General features: G+C 48.7%; 1 protein-coding gene across 2 annotated transcripts in view; it reads left to right on the plus strand.

Moving 5' to 3' along the window:
* Window positions 1–20,442, plus strand: part of Plekha7 (pleckstrin homology domain containing A7) — a 183,010-nt gene that overhangs the window by 108,749 nt on the left and 53,819 nt on the right. For both annotated transcript variants that reach the window (XM_052200736.1, XM_052200746.1), the window contains exons 4-6: window positions 9,864–9,947; window positions 17,791–17,902; window positions 18,552–18,656. In XM_052200736.1, coding sequence (XP_052056696.1) covers window positions 9,864–9,947; window positions 17,791–17,902; window positions 18,552–18,656 — 301 coding nt within the window. The remainder of the gene's footprint in view (window positions 1–9,863; window positions 9,948–17,790; window positions 17,903–18,551; window positions 18,657–20,442) is intronic.

Consider the following 20,442-nt stretch of genomic DNA (forward strand, 5'->3'; position numbering starts at 1 on the left):
TGGTTAAGATTTGTCCTGAAGGAGCTGTAGCCATTCCCAGGAAGTTCTGAAGGAACCTTGGAGCTTTTCCAGGCAGGTAGGTGGGCGTGGTAGCAGTGTTCTCCACAAAGAATAGACTTGGTTTTAGGGCTGATTCTAGCCTCATGCTGAATAGAAGAAACTAACTGGATGATTCTTTCTGACATTAGAGCTAGACGTTAGGCTCTGTCCAGATGCTAGAGGGAGCCAGCCTCACAGCCTCCTAGAACACCACATTGGGTCCTACAGCCTACAGCTCTAGCTTGCCTGGCTGACTGTGCAAGCCAGGCATCCCCATTCCCTTCGGCCACAGTGGGCGGAGTCTCAGAGCAGAAGCTGTGCTCCTGCCCAGTGTCTGGCTTTGCTCGGGCCTGGAGGGGGAAGGTGAATGAATGAGTAGGACCAGCGTGACTGCTGGATTGTAACATCAGGGAGCAGCCGCGGAGAGCTGAAATCAAGAAAATGAGAGAGAGAGGCCACTGGGAGCCTTCCTGTCGATCGGCCCTGAGCTGAGAGGGCAGGTTTCATCAGACTTCCACCAGGGAAGGCACAGTTCTGAACATGGGGCTCAGAGCGAGTGCAGGCATGTCTGCCAGAAGAGAACAGGTGAGTCCCGTTCGGGTCTGTAAGGATTCAGTGTGTGTTATGTTTTGGTTCCTGAAGTTTCAAATGACCCAGGAGTGCCGTTGCTCAGCAAGAATGCCATTTAATTAGGAAAAAGTAGGACAAAGGTGTCTTGAACTCTTATCTCCCTCATGTTCTTCCGAACAGTATCCTGTTGGCAGATGAAGAGAGGACGGTCCTTTGTGTTTTGAGTTACCTGTACTGTTGTTGAACTTCAGTCTGGGTTTGGGTGGATGGCAGGAGTTTGAGAAGAACCTCGGTCACATAAAACGTCCTCATTGCCTGGGAGATTCTTATAACACCTGGCCCTGTCTTCTCAAGTGGTTGCCAAGTCACCGGCCTAGGAAGCTTTGAATGGAATTGTAAATGGGTGTCCTGAGGTTGAAAATCCCTCCCTTGTAATTTCGATACTCCCGTAGGCTCTGTGTCCCTGGTGGTCGGGGAGGTGGATTTTCTGTAGTTTCTGTACCGTGGAGACAGACCCTCTGAGAGACAAGGGTGTGGTTGAGGGATGGTACCTGCTGATCTGAAACCACTTTGTCTGGTAGGCGAATTCTTTAAATAGATGTGAACAGTGATCTGGAGTTTGCATGTGCCTTAACTCAAAGAAAGGAAAAGCGTGTTCCTGTGCAGGCTTCTCCTGCTGGAGTTGTTACACAGAACAAGGCAGAATGACACCTCAAGAGCATTTCTTAGCAAAGGAAAAGCTCAGCAGGCCCCAAATGCGCAAGTGTTTCCTGGTCCTGAGGTGACATGACGGCCTCCTCATAACCTTAGAGAGTTGCTTTATCTCCTCCGTCTACAGATAAGCTAGCACTCACCCACTCATTCCAGGCCAGGCCTGCATGGGGCAGAGCTAAGGTTTGAACGCTGGGCTGTGTCCAATCTGATCTGCCTGGGTGGCCTCTGCTGATGGGGAGCCCAGGATGAGGAAACTGGAGCCCTGAGAGGTTTGGAGGAGTTACTGCTAACAAGGCCGATACCTCTCTGAAAACTTCCTTCCAAAAGAGGGCGGGCTGTCTGCATTTGATTTCCTCATTCTAGTAGGAGTTTGCCTTTAATCTTTTCATTCATGATCTCAGGAAGCTAAAATGAAAACTCCCTATTCAGCAGGTGGAATTCTAGGTATGCAGTCCTTTGTGGGACCTGGGATGCAGGCCGGCTTCAGCCAGCCAGGTGGTTTGCTTGGCTTGGGAGAGGTATTTTACAAATGGAGTGGCCACTGAAAATCTATAATGAGAGAGAGAGAGAGAGAGAGAGAGCGCTTTCTAGATCTTACTGAAAGTCATCACTCTGCTCTATGTAAGAGATGATAATGAGGACAGACAGTCACGATGTGATTCTCTCAGACGCTCTCAGTGCCTTTTGGCACAGACAAGGCAGTACCAGAGCACCCCTCAGGACTCAAGTTCTGCCTAGTTTGGGGTGGGTGTGAACCAGATGGGGGCAGTGTGGGCTCTCAGAGCCCAGCACTGCTGTGTTTCTGGCTCCCCAGGGCTGGTGGGTGCTTCCAGCCCCGGCAGGGGATCCTTTGCCAGGGAACCCTGGCCACTCCTGTCCCTGGGACTTTATGAGATGTTGATAGGCTCTGCACAGCCTCTTGCGGAAGGTGGCTGATGCTCATTCCCACGCTGTTGAGGTAACATTTCGGGTGCCTTCCCTGTGAGCATCCCTCCTCTCATGCTCTCGGACAGGCAGGTAGTGAAGAGCAGAGGAGAAACGCTAGCGGAGGGAGCAGAGGACAAAGCAAGAGCCACCATAGCTATCCCTGGGCTGAGCTTAGCCCCACGTCCTGTCTGGTTCATGAAAGGGAGACAGAGGCCATGCGCTCCCACCCCACGTGCCCTTAGCCACTCAGCAGTTTCCTCAGGCATTGGATTCATGCCTTTCTGCACTGAGGGCATTAACCTTCACATGGGCCTGAAGGGGCTTCTGGTGTGCAAGTGTTTCTTGTTCTGCTAGTAGAAGCCAGCTACATCCTGATGGCCAATGTCTGTTAGGTCCTTCCCTGCAGGCTCAGGCAGCTCATTTGCAGGCTCACTTGAAGATCAGAATCCACCCCTCACCCCCCCCCCCTTTTTTCTCATCCATTGAATCAAGAAATACTTCTGAGTACCTTCGGGGACCAGACACCTCTACTTACTGATATAATACTAAAAAGACAGGCCAAATCTGTGTGCCAGTCAAAAAAATTCACGGTAATCACACGTGCACATAAGTGAGAAACATTACAGCTGTTAATAACCGAAGTTGGCTGCTGTGTGAGTGACAGTGGGAAGGACCCGGTGGTGCCAGCCCTGCCCAGGTCTAAAGGACAAGGTGCTAGCTCCACGGGCACAGGCAAGGAGCGTGCAGACTACCAGGATAGAGGGTGCCAAGTAAGAAAGGCCTGAGTTCAGGCAGTGAGGTGGCAGGGGCTGAAGTATGTGAACAGGCTGCTCCAGGCAGGAGTCATATCATCTAAAGTTTGGTTTGGTTTGAGACAGATTCTCATAATTAAGAATCTTGAATTCTGATCCTCTGTCCCACCTACTGTGTGCCACAGTGCCAGCTTATGTGGTAGTAAAGATGGAACCTAGGGCTTTGTGTGCGCTAGTCTGTCTTCTAGGGTCTTATAAGCCAAGGCAAGGAGTGTATTTTCACTGCTCATGGTGTAGTGAGGCTGCCATGATCTCTCTTACCTTAAAGACCTGAGAGCTTCCTGTGGAGTCACAGAAGCTGAGAGAGAGGAGGCAAAGGATGTGCTTAGGGCCCGTCACCAAGGCTAACCAGGAAACAAAAGACGTGCCTGGGTTGCTACAAGGCTGTAATCCTAGCTACTTAAGAAGCTGAGGCAGGAGGATCTCAAGTGCAAGGTCTGCCTGGACAACAGAGTGAATTCAAGGCCAACCTTGGCAACTTAGTGAGACCATGTCTCAGAGTCGAAAGTAAAGAGCAGGCTGGAGACACCATTTTCTGATAGAGCACTTGCCTCCTGTTCCCAAGGCCCTGGGTTCAATCCCTTGTGTGGGGATGGGTGGGGCGCAGGTGTGTGGGCCAGAGGCAAGCAGATGGAGATGGTGGGAAGCTGAGGGGATGCAGAACATCCTTGAAGAAGCCAGCAGTGCTTACATGTATACCCCAAGCAGAAGTTCAGGTATAGAAAGGAACAGAGAAGAACTCCGGTGTTTGAGGACATTGTTATTGGAAAAGTACGTGCTTTGGAGCAAAGAGGGCTTATTCTCCTTTTTTTAAAACTTAGATGTCTATTTATTGTTACCATAGTCAAGCCTCAGTCAGGTTAAACATTGAGCGCCATCTCTATGCTAAGCGTGCGTATATGCCCTTTTATTTTAACTTTTCTTTAAATTCCATAGGAACATTTTAGAATCCCACTTGTAATGCCAAGAACCAAGGCTTGGAAGAGGTGAGGAAGCTTGCTTTAATTTGAACCCAGCTCCATCTCCAAATATCTGGACTGAGTGGTTCCCAGGGCATGTGCTGAAAGAGATAGGTTAGTACTGAGTGGATAGCTTCCCTTGGGACAGGATGGGACCATATGCTAGCTCATTCAGATCAGGATTTCCTGGCTATGGAAAGAAGCAGAGAGCTGTTGTCAACCCTGCCTTATTTAATACTCTGCAGACTTGAAAGACCATTCCGCCACATTATGGTGACACTTTCTGTTAAGTGAATAAATTAGTAAAAGTGTTAAGCAAAATAAACCAAAGGAGCTTAGGAAATGCAAAGGAGACAATCTCATCTAGCCCAGGCTGGCCTAGAACTCACTATGACAGTGGCTGGATCACTTGCAACTGCTCTAGCTCCTGGGTGCTGCGATAATGGGTGTGGGTGTGGGCCGCCATAGTTTGTTTATGGGGCTGGGAATTGAACCTACAGCCTTGTGTTTGCTAGGCAAGCACTCTCCCAACTGAACTGCATCCTCAGTCCTTGAAGATCGCTTCTCCTGTTGATTACCACCTCTTCATTGGTATGCCCAGGAGAGCCGATGTAGTGAAGGCAATTTCTTCTCATTCTTGGAGTTTCAGTTTTCAGTTTTGAGCATTAACTAGAGCACGATTAGGTGACCCACAATCCTTAGTTCTGTTGAGACACCAAGGACAAAGTTAAAATGTGCCTGAAGAAGCCTGGAGGCGATGCTGAAGTCGGCCTCAGCCCGGGGCTGACTTTCTGCTGAGTCCTGGGAGGCACATGGGAGGGTTAGAGGGTTGGGGACAGGCCGGCATGCTTGATGACGGCCCCTTTTGACTTTGGCCAGATACTTTCCTTACATTTTAAGCTGTTTCTTCTTTTTATAGCTGGGAACAGAGCTAGTGTTGACAGCACATCTGTCACACACACTCCACATACCAATGCCACGGCCATCAGAGAGCCACACAGAACCCAGAGGCCACACTTACAGAATGCTCTTATGTCTTCTTAAGCATCTTTTACAGCTTTCCAAAGCTCCTTGATTAAAAAAAAAATCAATGCAAAATAAATGTGCTAGATAAATAATTGGAACTTTTAACTAATTGTATTATTTAACTAATGAAAGTCGCTGTTCATTCTTTTGGGGAGGAGCAGACGGTGGGGTTGTTGAGACAGGGTTTCTCTGTGTTGTCCTGACTACCTCAGAACTTTCTCTGCAGACCAAGCTGGCCTCAAACTCAGCGATCCTCCTGTCTCAGCCTCCTGAGTTCTGGGATTAAAAGTGTGCACCACCATACCTGGCTATGCTCATTCTTTGTGAAAGAAAAATTCACCTTCCCAAAACTGTGCAAGAGACTCTCAGGCCCTCCATCAGCCCCGTTTGGTGTGGTACAGGGGAGCTCTTCTGAGCGGTTAATTTTCTGGTTCTCCATGGTCCTCCGGATTCTGTTATCAAGGTTCTTGTGTTTGCTGTCCCCCTCTGTGGAGCCAGCCCTGGTCCTTCCCTGCCCAGGGCTTTTGTGATGCTTATCTACCTGGGTACTCACTCTCCCCTCCCTGCTCTCTGGTTCTCTCCAGGTCACTTGGCTGACAGGCCGCTCTGAAAGGATGCTTCCTGGAGAAAAAGCGGGATTTTAAGAAAGAGGACTAGATTATGTTTTAAATCACATATGTTTAAATCACATTGCTTTCTCAGTAGCCTGAAGCGAAGCAGAAACTCCTGAGTAAAGAGAGTTTCTACTCCCTTGAAACCAGCTGCCTGGCTCCCGGCAGGGCCATGCCTGCAAGGTGGGAAGGTGGGAAGTTGGGTTTCAGAACAGGTATTTCAGGGATGTGTCAGGACAGGCCCGCAAACTGTTTCATGAGTCAGGGTGATAGGACATGCGACTTTGTGGGTTTCAGAATCAGGAAACAGACTGGAGTTTTCGGTCCAAAGGGACAATGAGTGCAGCCTGAGAGAACTTAGTCTTCAAGGTGATTTAACAGACAGCCTTCTTTGGGCAGTGGCGGGCCTGGAGCTGTGTAGGGAGCACAGTAGTTGACTGAGTCTGTAGACAAGTTGTCTACCTCTTGTGGGATTAGCTTTTCTCCCTCAAGGCCAGATGACAGCACATAACCTGTCCTACCGGTATTAGGTTGAATGGAATAATCTAGGGACCTTACTCCTGTCCTTTTGTTCAGAGTACTGAGCCAGAAGCTCTGCCAGGAGCAGGTAGGGTGCAGTCAGTCAAAGCTCACGACCCCAGTATTCAGGACCCATTCATCCCTGCAGGTCTGTCTCCTTTCTCAATGGATATGTGCTCTTTTTTTTAAAAAAAAAAATCTGATAATATCTCATAATCTGGAGCCCCCCCTCCCTCTCTCTCTCTGTCTCTGGATTTATTTATTTTATATATGCTAGCACTCTGTCACTCTCTTCAGACACACCAGGAGAGGGCATCAGATCCCATTACAGATGGTTGTGAGCCACCATGTGGTTTCTGGGAATTGAACTCAGGACCTCTCAAAGAACAGTTAGTGTTCTTAACCGCTGAGCCCCATATCTCCAGCCCTAGCCTCATTTCTCTTATCTGTATCATGTAAATAACATGACCTGTGCCCCTGCCATTGATGGACAGGATTGATGAATGTGAGCAGTTGGAAGCTGGAAGGGCTGGAAGGCCATGTTGGCATCGAGGGCAGTATGAATATTATGGAAGGGAGTTTGGGGAGCTGATCTACAGTGTGATCAGGCAAGCTTTCCACCCCACCCCCACCCCCCAAGACAGGGTTTCTCTGTGTAGCCCTGGCTGTCCTGGAACTCACTCTGTAGACCAGGCTGGACTCAAACTCAGAAATTCGCCTGCCTCTGCCTCCCAAGTGCTGGGATTAAAGGCATGCGCCACCACTGCCCAGCGTGCTTGCACTTTTGAGTTCAGCACCAGCACCTTGTAGCTCAGGATTCAGGCTGGGACTCTGAATTACAATTGATGGCATGAGCTGGAGCCCGAGGAGCAGAGTGATTGCCATTAAGGTTGATGTTGAATTGAGAAAAGGTGGCCACTGGCTGCTGGATCTGTTCCAGGCACATAAAATAGTTGCCCTGTGCTCTTGTCTGCCAGAGGGTCCATTGGCTGATCTTATGATAGGACCAGGGGCTGCTTGGGATATACTGTTTGCCATATAAGTATCATTTGGAACTTTGGCCCTGGGCACAAGGGAGATGCATGTGTGTGTGTGTGTGTGTGCGCGCGCACGTGTGAAGGTAAGCACTGTGTTCTGATGCCTGCCCGCAGTGCATTCTGACCATAGTCAGGAAGGAAACTGCCAGTCTCTAGGTCCTAAGGGAAGGGGGCAACAGGTGATTGTGGAAAAGGCATGGGATTTACAGTCAGAACCTAGATCCATACGCTGTCTTAACACTCCTCTCTGAGTGTACACAGCCCTCACCTTCTCCACCCAGCTTTCTCACTTAGAAAATGAGAAGCTGGCGTGTTGACAGCTGAGATGTGTGAGCAAATGTTTTCTCGACTCTGAAGTACTTCTGAGCTCAGATGTGAGGGGTGTTCCTTCTTACTTGTTCTCCCGTGAGCAAGACATTTTCTCCTTCTAGGCTGAAAATGAGACTGACCTAGAGTTTGTGTTCTCCAGGCTCCTGGTCAAAAAAAAAAAAAAAAAAAAAAGCTATGCACACATAAGGCCCCACCCTTGGACGTGATGCAAGGCTGTCAGTCTGTCTGTCTGAAGCAGGTGCTGCAGGCGGCTACTCTCCTCCTAAACTGGAAAGCTGCTTTTTTGGGATCCCAGGCTGCTGCCTGCTCGATGAGGTCATAGGGTTCTGTGGGTTGGGTAGGAACAGGAATTGAGAGGCCAGCTGTGCGGGGATGAGTGAAGGCTGGGGGGGGGGGGTGTCTCGGCTGGATCAGGCAACAAACTGCCTGAACTGATGGCTTGTTAGGACCAGGGCTGCTCTAGCTACCAGGGCTAAGATGACTTGAGGCACCAGGACAGTAAGGAAAATCTCAGGCTTTTAGAGATTGTCTTTCTAACCTTTGTGTGGTGCTGATTTTAGATACACTAATCTCCAGAGAGGCCCAATCCTCAATTAGGGGGTAAAGCTACCATCTTAACATCACTAAACTGAGATGATCTATTGGCTGTGACAGAAAAAAAAAAAAAAAAAAAAAGGACTTCATTGCCTGTGTTAAGAGCTTTTAAAAGGACCATGCCCTTTGATTTAGTAATTTTACTTCGGCAACTTTAACTCAAGGAAAGAATTGGAATTAGGGCAAGGGAGCATCTATGCTCAAAGGCGTTGATTATAATAGGAGGGAACCCCTAAAATATCCAGCGTCAGAAGAGCATGAGTCTAAAGAGAAGCACCATGGGGCGTGGAGTAGGGAGGCTTTGTTCCCCTGTGCCCCTGCCCCACAGCAATGCCTCACACACGGGCCAGTTGAATGAAAAAGATTATGTCCATATGTCAAGCTCTGTTATTCAGTAAACCAAATGAAGGCATCAATTGAAAGTGTTTCTCTAACGTCAGTTAGATGTGATATTAAAACCCCAGTGGAAACCTTTACTTTGTATGTGAACTTGAACTTTGTTTTAAAAGAAAGTTAACATCAAATATAAAAACTGAAAAAGCAAAGTATTTTTGTATGTAGAAAAATCATTGCCAACTTGGGCACAGTGCGTAAAGGCTCTTGCCACTAATCCTAATGACCTGAGTTCAATCTCTAGGACCCATTCACATGGTAGAGGGTAATGGACTCCTGAAAGTTGCCCTCTGACCTCCACAGTATATCCTGGCACATGTGCAAAAAGTAAATAAATAAAATAAAATCCCAAACTACTTTGGAAGGAGATTTCCAGATATATAATGATGCTACTGGTGATTTTTTTTGTTTTTATAAAAACTGGAAAGCAGTTTAAGTTTAGTTCTGATTTAGTTCTTGGGAAATCCCTTTTCAATCCATCACATTCTCTTTTGAGAAAGGAGATTCAATTATTTGTGAAACAAGCCAGCAGCCTCCAGAGCCAGCTCCGCATCTTCTGAAGCGCCAGGCAGTCTTTGTCAGCACACAAAACACCTACACACTGGCCAAGTCCGTCAGCCTGGCTTGGGAGCAGCCCCTCCCGACTTCAAAAGGGTGACAGAAGCGTCTGTGTGTTGGAACCGTGCGGGTCGTGCTGCAGAGACATGCCCATACGTTTATTATCCCTTCTGAACTGAAGTCATTTGGTAGCAGTGAGAGGAATTTTAAGAAGATAGGACTTGCAGGGTGGGTGGTTAATTCTTAGCATTCTCTCCCTGGCATACAGTTTGGGGAAGCTGTTGAGAGTGTCGCCCGTTTTCCTTCATTCTTGTATCAGCCTGTACTGTCTTAAAGGCTTCCCTCATGCCCTTTCATGTTTCAGTGTATTGGAACTTAGTGAAATATGTCTTTAAGATATTGTATCTTCCTAAGATACGGTATTTTCTTGGGCGTGGTGACACACAACTGTAATCCCACTACATACAAGGCAGCAATAAGAGGACCATCCAGAGTCTGAGGCCAGCATAGTCTACACGGAAATTCCAGGGCCGCCAAAAAAAATGTTGCTAGACCCTGTTTCAGAAAAGAAAACCAGTTGGACACTTAGGAGTCAGAGGCAGGGGGATCAGATGAGTTTGAGGACAACCTGGGCCACATGTGTAGTGAGTTCCAGCCAGCCATGTTCCTCTTTTCCTGAGGAATATTTCATGGCCAGGGTCCCTGGGCGTGCTGACCTCTTGGTGTCCTTGTTGCCCTCTTACTGACTTAACTTCTCATCCCTCCTCTCTCTAGCCACAACCAGCAGACTACAACATTCAGGCATCCCGTGACTGGACAGTTTTCTTCAGAAAACAGTGAATACGTCCTGCGGGAGGAGTAAGTATTTTCTCTCTCTCTTTTTTTTAATGTTCTTTTTACTCAGAGTTTGAAAGCTTGGAGGTGTGAGCTCAACACCGAACTTGCTAGGCTGTTTCTGCTGTTTTGGTTTGTTGTTTGTTTTGTGTCAGGTAGAGGGGGGCTTGGAATGCCTGGGTTGATTCCAAGTGAGAAGAGTTTTATTTCTCAGTCTTCACAGGTCTGGGGAGAGATGCTGTGCTCTGACAACACTCCTCACCTGGTGGGAAGACTGTAGAGCTGAGATTGGGTGTGGAGGGTCCCTGCAGGAGTTCCCAGGTTCTTGCCTGGAACAAGGCTTTGGATAGAGATAGTGGACAGTAACAGAAGAGTTTACGAAGGGAGAAAAGCTTTTCCACAGTGGAAACAGGCCAGAGCTGGAAAAAGATCCAAGGCTCAATGACAGAGATTCTGTACAGAGGGTCGGGACTGCATAGCCCACATTTTTCTTTGCTCTTTAGTGAGCCAACCTTGGAGAGGGCATCTTTCATATGCTAATTTGACTTAATTTCCATCCTACCCTCTTGCTACAATTGTACACACACATAACCTCTAGGGGCATCAAGTAGGAACCCCCAAAGCTGGGGTCTTGAGGAGAGGAAGGAGATCCTTGCTTATCTCGGCAATCTTCCAAGAGAAAACCCTAGTCACAGGCTGTACTCAGTGTGTTGAGTGGAGCATGGTTGCTATTGCACAGAGGTTCTAACTGTAGTGGATCTGTAGTAACATTAGGCTTGCTTCAAAGACACCAAGCCTTCCTACTGTCTCTTCTGTAGGAACCCTTCTCCAGCACTGTTATAGAGCCTCCTTGCTCACGATTGGATCATCTGGGATGTTCTTCTGAAGCCTCTTCCTTATGTCTGGCCTTTTGTGGCTGTCCTAGTTTTATGTCTGTGTAAAATATCATGACAAAAAGCAACTAAGTGAGGGAGGTTTGTTACAGCTTACCGATTCAGGTTACATTGTGTTGTCATGGGGGTGTCAAGTCAAATAGCTAGTCATAGCACACTCAGTCAGAAGCAGAGATAAACTAATACACGATGATTGCTTGCTTTCTCTCAGCTCCATTTCTCCACTCTTAACATAGTTCAGGACCTTCTCTGCCTGGAGGATGGTGCTGCCCACTGTGGGCTGGGTCTTCCCGAATCAGTTGGCTTAGTTAAGTGAGTCCCTAGTAGACATGCCCACAGGCTAATCCAGTGTAAACAATTCCTCATCTAGACTCTCCTGGTGATTCTAGGCTGTGTCAAGTTGACAAAACTAATTATCACAGTACCTGCATACAAGGGACTTAGAAGGTCCAGGAGTGTGATTTCCATATCTGATCCTCAAGCACAGGCACGTGCTTTCTTCTCCTCAGTGCTATGGTGTCTCTACATCTTTGGGGAAGAGTTCAGAAACATTCCTGAGTAATGACGGCAGCTGACTGGCAGCAGGCTGTGCACACCCGTCCCCAGATTCTGCAAAGCATTTCATGTGGAGGTGGAGCCTGGGTTGAGTGAGAGCGCTCTTGCTTCGGAAGTCCAGAAGCGCACTGTTGTGCTGAGCAACCAACCGCAAGGCAAGCGGACTCCCTTGGTGGCTCCTCACCTAGGGGACCCTCACTTAGCCTTCTCTTCCCTGAGCCCAGTCAGTTTCATCTGCTCTCCCATTTTGTCATTTGTGTGTTTGGAGAAGGAAAACACTCGTTGGAATTGCTGGTAATGTTGTGAGTGTGGTGTTTGAAGACAGCTTTAAAAGAGATCTGAGCTTCCTGAAGGTAGGCCGTCTCTTACTGAATTCTGGCCCCTTTGCAGAAGAGGCTTTATTTTACAGGTTTCAGGGCTAACTCTTCCGAGACTGGTGCAGATTGTGGCTTAGGTGGGAATCTCCTGCTGCCAGGTGATGGCAGTCTCCTGCTCCTCCTGTAGCGACATGTTGGTTAAAAGCCAGAGATAAGAGTGAGGAGAGGGTACTCTGGCTCCAGGAGGAAGCCACCCCGTGCTCATCCTTGGGGTTCTGGGCTGTGGGAGTCTTGTATGTTGCCATCAGCGGCTGGTAAAACCAGCACCTTCTCTCCAGACACTGATTGTCTTGGGCTAGCTTTGCCTGTTGCATTTGGTTGCCATGGCAGCAGAAAAGATGAGGAGAAATGCAAACACCTGGCAAGCTGATGCAGAAACTTGACTGGCTTTCCTCTCTGGATTTTCAGGCAGCGTTTGTGGCAGTCACAGGTAAGGGAAGACATGAGGATGGGGCACCTTAGTTCACTCAGGGCCTAGTGGCTGCTTTTGGTGTGGCTGTTTTGAAGGGCCTTGACATTGGGAATGCAGTCATTGCCACATGACACCCACATCTTTGGCTCTTCTCTGCTGGCCGAATATGTAGCCGTGGTGGCTTTGCTATGTGGAAGGGAAGCTGTTGCTCACAAACAGAAGTCTGGTTTCCTCCCGTGATTCTCTTGTCCTTTGCTCTTGCCTCTCCCCCCCCAACCCCCATCCCTTGCCCCCCCCCCCCCGCCCCCCAGTCTGGGGATTGCTCTGGCTGCCATTTAACCCATGCTGTAGTTGAGTGTGGCAGCTGCTCAGTAGGTCTGGTAGGAGGAACAGACAGGCCGGAGGAGGCAGATTTGAATGGGAGCGTCTCAGAGGTCCCTGTCCCACTCTCACCCTGCACAGATAGTCATGGAGAAGGAAAGAGACTAGCCCAAGGCAGTCCAGCTTGAGGACTCTGAGGCCAAGTTCAGCCAATGCCCCGACAAAGGTTGGGGTCGCAGCTGTCTGGGCTGTCTTCATGCCAGGTGAGGGGGTGCTGTGGGTTCTCTTCCAGCCTGTCTTTTAGGAATTGAGGGGGACTGGGAAAGCTCATAGTGAGCTGTGATGGGATGAGGCTGCCTTTGCTGCATTGAAATCCTGTGTCAGACAGCCTCCCCCGGTGCCGGGCGTAGACGGTAAGCGTTGGCAGCCTGTCTGGGCCTCTTTTTTCTGGGAAGAGGGTTATGTAGGTGGCCCTGCCTCTTTGGGACAAGAACTAATTCTCTCTCTCTCCTCCTCATTTTCACTGTAGATTGTGCTCCTTAAATGTATGCGTGTGTCAGCCCTCCATGCACACCCACCCCTCAGCTGAGTTCTCTTGTCTTTGGAATCCTTGAGGACACAGCTGAAGTTGGGGGTCCATTTATCTAGAAATTTATGGGATAGCATTAAATGAAGTTTTTTTTTTTTTCAATATTGGCATTTAAACGGAGGGTCTTATTCACACTAGGCAAGGACACTATCACCCAACCAGCTGTTTCCCCAGCCCAATGAGGGTTTTCTGTTTTTTTTAATTTAGTAATAGAGCTCTGTTTCCCCGTAACCTTCTGACTTCCCGCCGTTGCCTTGACCACTTAAGGGAAAAGCTTGCTATGGTTTTTGTACTTTGACTAAAAAAGTCTCAGGTAAGGCGTTGCTAAGAAACCACTGTGGTCTGAGCTTTCTGGTAATAAAAATAAACTGTGAATGGGATTTAGGTTCTGGGGTCTCCAGTGGAGACACGGGAATGGCGCTGGCCTCACAATGCCTCCTGGTTCTCAGGACGTCGTTTTCCTGTACAAGCTGCCTTGCAAAGAGAGCCATAGTTTCCAGCCCATTTTACAAAATAGAAACTGAGGCATAGGGAGCTGACTTGTGAATGAGTCATAATGTCAGAGCTCTGCTGAAATCCTGTCATCCCCGCTCTCGCTCTTTCTGCCACCTCAGGCCCCCTTGGTTTAGAATTGGCCTTGCTGATCTAGCCAAGGTCTCTGTCTTACAGACCTGGGAACTTTGCACTGGGAACTTAGGATCTTTCTGTGGCAGACCCACCCAGTTCCTTGTTGTTAACCTGTCTTTAATCAGCAGCACTAGGAACGTCACCTAGGTCTTCTAAGCAAGCACTCTAATACAGAGCCATAACTAAGCTCGCCTCTACCTGTGAGATGGAATCTAAGTTGCCCAGGCTTGCTATGAGTTCACCCTATAGCTTTGAACTTTCAATTCCCCTGCCTCAGACCCCTGAGTAAGCCCAGGTTTTAGAGCATTGCAGCTATCTTGGACAAGTCATTAATCTGTCTTGGAGATAAACCTGAGAAGCTGACTGTGTGGCTGACAGGACAGAGGGGAAGCACCGGCCGGCTGGCACGCAGCTGCTCGGGAGGCACTGTGGCGCGGTCCCACAGCTTGCTGTCCGCTATGCACCTGTCCCTCACAGCTCCTTTGGCCCTCTCTTGTGGCTCGAAAAGGGGAGAGGTCCTGCTGTGATAGCATGCCAGTGGCTTCTGTAACCTATAGTCTTTACTGTGCCTGTTGGATTATGCACACTTTGCCTTGAGGCGTAGAGAAAGCCACTTTATGGCTCAGGCCAGGGTAGAATCCAGCCATTTTCCAGTGGGCTTCCTCCCCGCTGGTTTTGACTAGTCTTCATATCTTTTGTTTGGTACTGACAGGAGGCAGCCGAGCTCAAAGTCTTACTCACAGTTTTGAACTTCAGCCCACACCCCTGCAGCAAAAGGATCTGCATTCATGTAGCTTCAGTGAAGGAAAGGGAGGTCTTTGTTTCAGCCATCCCACTGTACTGGGAATTCAGGCAGCACAGAAACCCAGCAAGCAGGCTTATCGTGAATGGATTTTATGTAAGGACGCTAATAGTCTGAGCATGCAGGTTCTGTGGTCTGCTCTGTGGAATGCAGTGTGCCTGAGGGCAGGCTGGTGGGAGAACTGTAAGTCTTCAGGGGACATTGTTTGGGTGAAACTTATTAGTGGAATACATTCAGGCAAAGGACTTGAGGAAAGATCAGAGAGTCTACCCCACCAGCCTCTTCAGTGAGGAAGATGTCTGTCCAGCGAGCCGAGCGGAGGCAGATGGACCCGGTCCCCTTGTTGGATGATGCTCTGTTCACTCATTGTTCTGGGTTTCCTGGCTCTCTGTTCAGGTGGTTTCATGGATGCTTCTGCTGCTCAAATCAATGGGCTTGAACCGCTCCAGAAGCTTTCACGAGTGCCAGCGTGTCATCTAACTGAGAAAATTGTTTTGATACTCTCTCCTATCTATTTTTGATGTGAAATGGGTTACTAGTTGTAATTCTAGTGAATAGCTTGCAGTCATTTCCAAAGTCATCATTCAATGTCACCCATGGAGAAAGGATCTAGCCAACATCCTCTGAAGGCTGGCCCTTTTTCTTGGATGGGTGGGCTGTGTGTGTTTATCTTGTTCTTTCAGAGCTGGGTTGGGGGCTGTTGTTTGAACAGGTATTTGTTTCTGCAGTGTTAGTAGAGGCAGCTCCCAAGGGCAGATTTGGGTTTTCCTATCTTGCGCTGCCTCCCACCTCCTCCCTTTGATGTCAGTGCTGTGGCTATAACCCGTCTTTCTCCAGACAAAATCTCGATAGCCGGCTCCTTCAGCAGGAACTCTGTCCTCTTTCCTTATCCAAACCTGTGCCTGAGTTGTCTTTCTCCTCACACTGTTCGCTGAAGAGAACTCCCAGCCAACTAACACCTAGGTATAAAGTTCAGATTTCAAAAAAATGGCAAAGTGCTCACTCCTCAAGGTTTCCTGGGCCAGCCAGAAGTCCAGATAGTCTTTTTCATTGTCCCAGAGAAGGCATGGGGGAGCGCTCCATAAAAGGACTTATGTTTACTTAAGGTGATTTAGAGAATTTAAGAGTGATGGGGGAAATGTTTATGTTAATATGTGCCCCAAATCAAAAGGACAGGCATAAACAAATGTTAAAATGTTTTTGCTTTGGGTAGCAGGACTGTGGGTGACATCCCCATTCATTCATCTTTTTCATGTATCTTGTTAAATATCATATAATATACATCTGAAAGGAAAGCCAATTGAACTTGATAAAAATTGCAGATAAACCTCTGTGAGATTGGCTCTTATGTCTTGAATTTCTTTATATGTTTATGCATGTTTGTGGGCACATATGCATGTTTGTGTGTGATTTTATATGTGTGTGTATATGTTTGTGTGTATGTGAATATATGTGTGTAGGTATGCGTGTGTGATGTATATGTGTGTAGCTGTGTGTATGTCCCTGTGTGTCTGCCTGCCTGCCTGCCTGTTTGTGTGGGTCAGAGGACAGCTAGTAGGAATTGGTTCTCACTTCTAACATGTAGGTCCCAGGGATTGACCTTAGGTCCTCAGTTGGAGGAAAGCACCTTTGAGTCTCGCTCACTGGCTGTGTCTTGGGTTTTAGTGGAGAGGTACAACCACCCTAACAGGTAACCCAAGAGTTCTTCTTCCTTATCCCTCCTTCTGGAAAGCCGGGCAGGACAGGGTCCTGGGAGGATGGTTGGTTGTACCGCTTAGAGGCAGAGGGAAGACAAGGCAGCTTCACAGAGCCTCTTCCTACTCCCATGCCGAGATCTTGCTGCCAAGGGAGAGGCTGAGCCTGGTGACATTCCCCATCCAAGCAGAGCAGGGAGCACTAGCAACATTTTTGGCTGGGATAGAAGCCGGGGCAGGGATTTAGGATGAGCCTGGCTGATAGGGAGTCCATTAGCTTTCCTAGCGTGAAGCACAGCTGAGGAGGACCCACTGGGGAGCCGATGCCTGCTCTAGTCGGAAGTGTAGTAGCAACACAACTTCCACAGGGAAGCCCCCTCCTGGGGCAGTGTTGGTGCTGTGACTCAGGGCACTACGAAGTTCCCTGTCCTTTGAGCAATGGTGGTACCTGAAGGGAACATGGAATCTCTAGGTGAAGACTAGAATTTTTCAGTCACACCATATTCAAGTAAGTGATACGGAACATTCTGACCACTTTCCGTTCAGTTTCATCTGGCCTGGATCTTCTAGCTCTGCCTTTTCGTGGTCCTGGATAAGTCTTCTGAAGTGAGTTTTCTCCACTCTTGAAGCAGGAAACCTCAAGGTAGTGTAGTCTGCCTGCTAATCACCTGCTTGGATCCTGCTGCTCATTGGAGCAGCAGACAAAATGCAGCCAAGGAACGCCGTGGTTTCTGCTCCTCTCAGGAACAGCCTATTGATTATGGAGCTAGCAGGGTCTGGCCGTCATGAATCATGATATTCAAAGATAGGTCCTGAGCTTGGGTGAAGGCACTGACAGTCCTGTGTGGGGAAGACGTACAGATATGGGCTCCGTGGAAGGCAGGTGAGAAGTTGTTCTTCCGTATCTCTTTAGAGTAGTGCTCCAAGCCATGGCTCTCCATGTGGCTGCAATGCTGGTGGGGAAGTTTACGGTGGCTCCACATACACTCCATGGCTTCCTGCTATCCAGGCATAGCACAGGGGGTTAATAGCTCCAGTGGCTCTATTTTGGGGCAAATGGAGTGTTCCCAGAATAGGACTCTTTGTTGAATAGTCTATTTTGGGAGGCAAGCCCCACTGGCGTTTATGTAAGCATTCTCTGTGTATGTCTGGGGGTGTGGATGTGTGCACAAGTGATTTCTTGTTACTAATTATAAGCAGCTTCTTTGGGGAGTCAGGGAAGTGGAGGTGTATGTGTATAAGGATGTGATGGCTCCCTCCTTCTGTGGAGAGTATTGTGTGCGTTGAGCAGTTGCCAGGCACATCCTAGTAGGAGAATGAGCATAGGACCTTAGGACCACAGACAGACAGTGTGGAGTGCACCCTTTTCTGGACTATCTGGCTCTGGTGATGCGTCCATCTGCCATCATTTTGGTGTCCTGAAGCACAGGAACAGGTGGATATTGTAGTCTTCTGTCTACAATCCGGGATCAAGACAGCCTCCAAAAAATGGGACCTGAGTTGTTCTGAGGCCAAGCAGCTAGCTCCGTTCACAGACCAAGCCTCCCACTGTGCTGCTCGGCACTCACTCACTGGATTCCCATACACCTCCCTGCAGGCCACACCCACATATGTTGAAGCAAGAGAGAAACCAAAGACCGTCCAGCATGGTCAGTGAGACGTCCACGGCCGGGACCACGTCCACCCTGGAGGCCAAGCCTGGGCCCAAGGTGAGTTCCTGGTCATGGTTCTTTGTTTCCTTTTGTATCTTCCTAGCCCCTTTATAGTCGCAACTCCATTTGATTATCACTGGTTCTGTGACACGCACCCATATGCAATGCTCCCCCAGTTACAGATCAGGAAATGAAGGCCGAGAGAGGTGGCGGCCTCTTTCCAAGGAAACAGGTGGTTGCTGATAGGCCAGGACTGGTGTCTGGTTCTTGAATGCATTCTTCACTGTTCTGGAGTGTGCCCAGAAAGCAATACCTCTGTTCACATGTGCAACTTTCAGTGACAGACAGGCCTGAGGAAAAGAAATGCTCAGAAGTGTCTGTGCTCAAAGTGTAGATCACTGACCTAGTCAGGTAAACCAGATCAGGGACCAAGTATTGGAAACTGACAAATTCAAGGACTGAAAGTGGGTTCATCTCAGGTAGCCATTGCAGCTTGCAATGTTGATAGAAAATCCCTTAGCATCTCTGTGTGAACCAGTTAGGAAGTTTGTGGTGCCTGGGGCTTGCTGTTTGACTGGGAGGGATGCTGTGGCCAATGCCATGCACTGACAGGAGGGTGCTGCCGCTTAGAGTATGGCAGAGACCACCCACAGCCCTCCTGAGGTGCGAGCATGTGTGTGCCCCTACAAGTCCCTGCTTTTCCTAGATCATCAAGTCCAGCAGCAAAGTGCACAGCTTCGGGAAGAGGGACCAGGCCATTCGGAGGAACCTCAATGTTCCCGTGGTGGTGAGGGGCTGGCTACACAAGCAGGTGAGGAGGCTGACGTGGGCATGAGGTGGAAGAGCGGGCCTTGCTTTGCTTCTGCCTCAGCCTCAGGAGGCTGTGAACAGCTGGAGAAGTTTCCTGTTCCAGAATTCGTTCGGGCCAGTGGGTTCTGCCCATTGTGCTCAATAACCTGTTCGTTTTTTTTTTTTTTTTTTTTTTTTTATAAGAGAGCTGTTGGCTCAAGGGTTGCTATGTCACTTCCCAGAACCCTCTTCACCACTTCCATCCCTGGAGCTCTTGGTGGCCAGGGGCTGGTCAGTGGGGACGCGGGGTGATGATGGAGATGAGGAAGAGGGGGCTGCAGATTGGTGCCAGGCTACAGTGTGAGTGGATGAGACCTCCAGAATCCAGCTTCTCCTTAGCTCTCTCTCTGCCCCACCTGTCTTCCCGGTGCCAGTGCCTTTGTTATCATTTGGCTACAAATGTGACATTTTCCTTGCCTGGGATGCATGGCTGGCTCCCTAGCATGTGGAAGTCCTGACCTCTCTTGGGCACACAGGGAAGAGACCCAGGATGTCATAGCAGCAGCTCTTAATGTTAATAGGATTGCTACGGCACCATCACCTGCTTTCCTCACGTCTGTTTAGCCGGGAGCCCCGGCATCCCTGCCTGTTCCTTACCGCTCCCCACCCTCAGTGCTTTGTCTCTGCTCTTCAGCCAGCTCTGAGCTCCCAAGTCCAGAACTAGTCTCTCGGCCCCTCCCTTTTCTCCCATCATTCCCTTACTCATTTGCTCGCCATGTCTGCACCATGTTTTGAGGGCTCACACGGCAAGTGTGAGGAGGTAAATCAGAAGGTGCCTGCTCTGAGGAACTCCTCATCTGCAGAGGGAAACATCACACTGTCACCCATGCCTAATCTGTCACCCATCTACAAAAGCCAGTCAAACACCCAGAGCAAGGATGCCTATTTGACCGAAGCAGTTGTGAGAAAGTCTTGCATTGTATGCTGTGTGGGAGGGGTTCCAAAGACCCCTTCCCATAGAAGGGGAGCCCCAGAGGGCTGCCTGTGGTCCTGTGTCTCCTTTCACACTCCCATCTTGCCTCTTTTCTTGCATTTCTGTCTTCATCTGAGTAATTATCCTACCTGACTTGCCCTGTTAAATCAAGAATTCTGGTTAGAAATGTGTCAAGAGAGGGAAAGGACTGTAACTAATTCTTCCCACCTCCTGACCCTTTGCCATATGGGTCTGTTCAGAGCACTGCAGACCTACAGCAGAGGGTAAGCTGTGTTCACACGGCTGAGGAAGCTTTCCCAGGAAACAGCATTTGAACCATCATGTGTGGAAGATGGATAAAGGCCTACCATTAAGAAGGAGGCAAATGCTGTCTAGACTGCAGAAATCATTTGACCACTCTGCATCCTTGGAACTGACCATAGATGACAACATTAACTTAATTTGGTTTTGGTACTTTAATGTGTCTTGGTGGGAAGGATATGTGAGGGGTGGCAAACAAACCTCACGTTGTATTCAGGTTTGGAAACTGTTCCTTTAATATGAGTCTGTCAAAACTTCTGAATAGGGAAAGACTTTATTTTTTATGTGTATGAGTATTTTGCTTACATGTATTTATGTGTTCAGTGCTCATGCCTGGTAAACATGGAAGCCAGAAGGTGTTTCGTCCCCTGAAACTGGAGTTAACAATCAGTTGTGAGATGCCATGTGGTTCTGAGAACCGAACTCAGTTCCCTGTAAGAGCAGCAAATGCTTTTAACTACTAAACTATCTCTCCAGCCCCAAGGAAAGATGGTTTAACAGCTAAACCCAACTC

The sequence above is a fragment of the Apodemus sylvaticus genome, chromosome 1 (assembly GCF_947179515.1).
Source record: "Apodemus sylvaticus chromosome 1, mApoSyl1.1, whole genome shotgun sequence".
Classification (NCBI taxonomy): Eukaryota; Metazoa; Chordata; class Mammalia; order Rodentia; family Muridae; genus Apodemus; species Apodemus sylvaticus.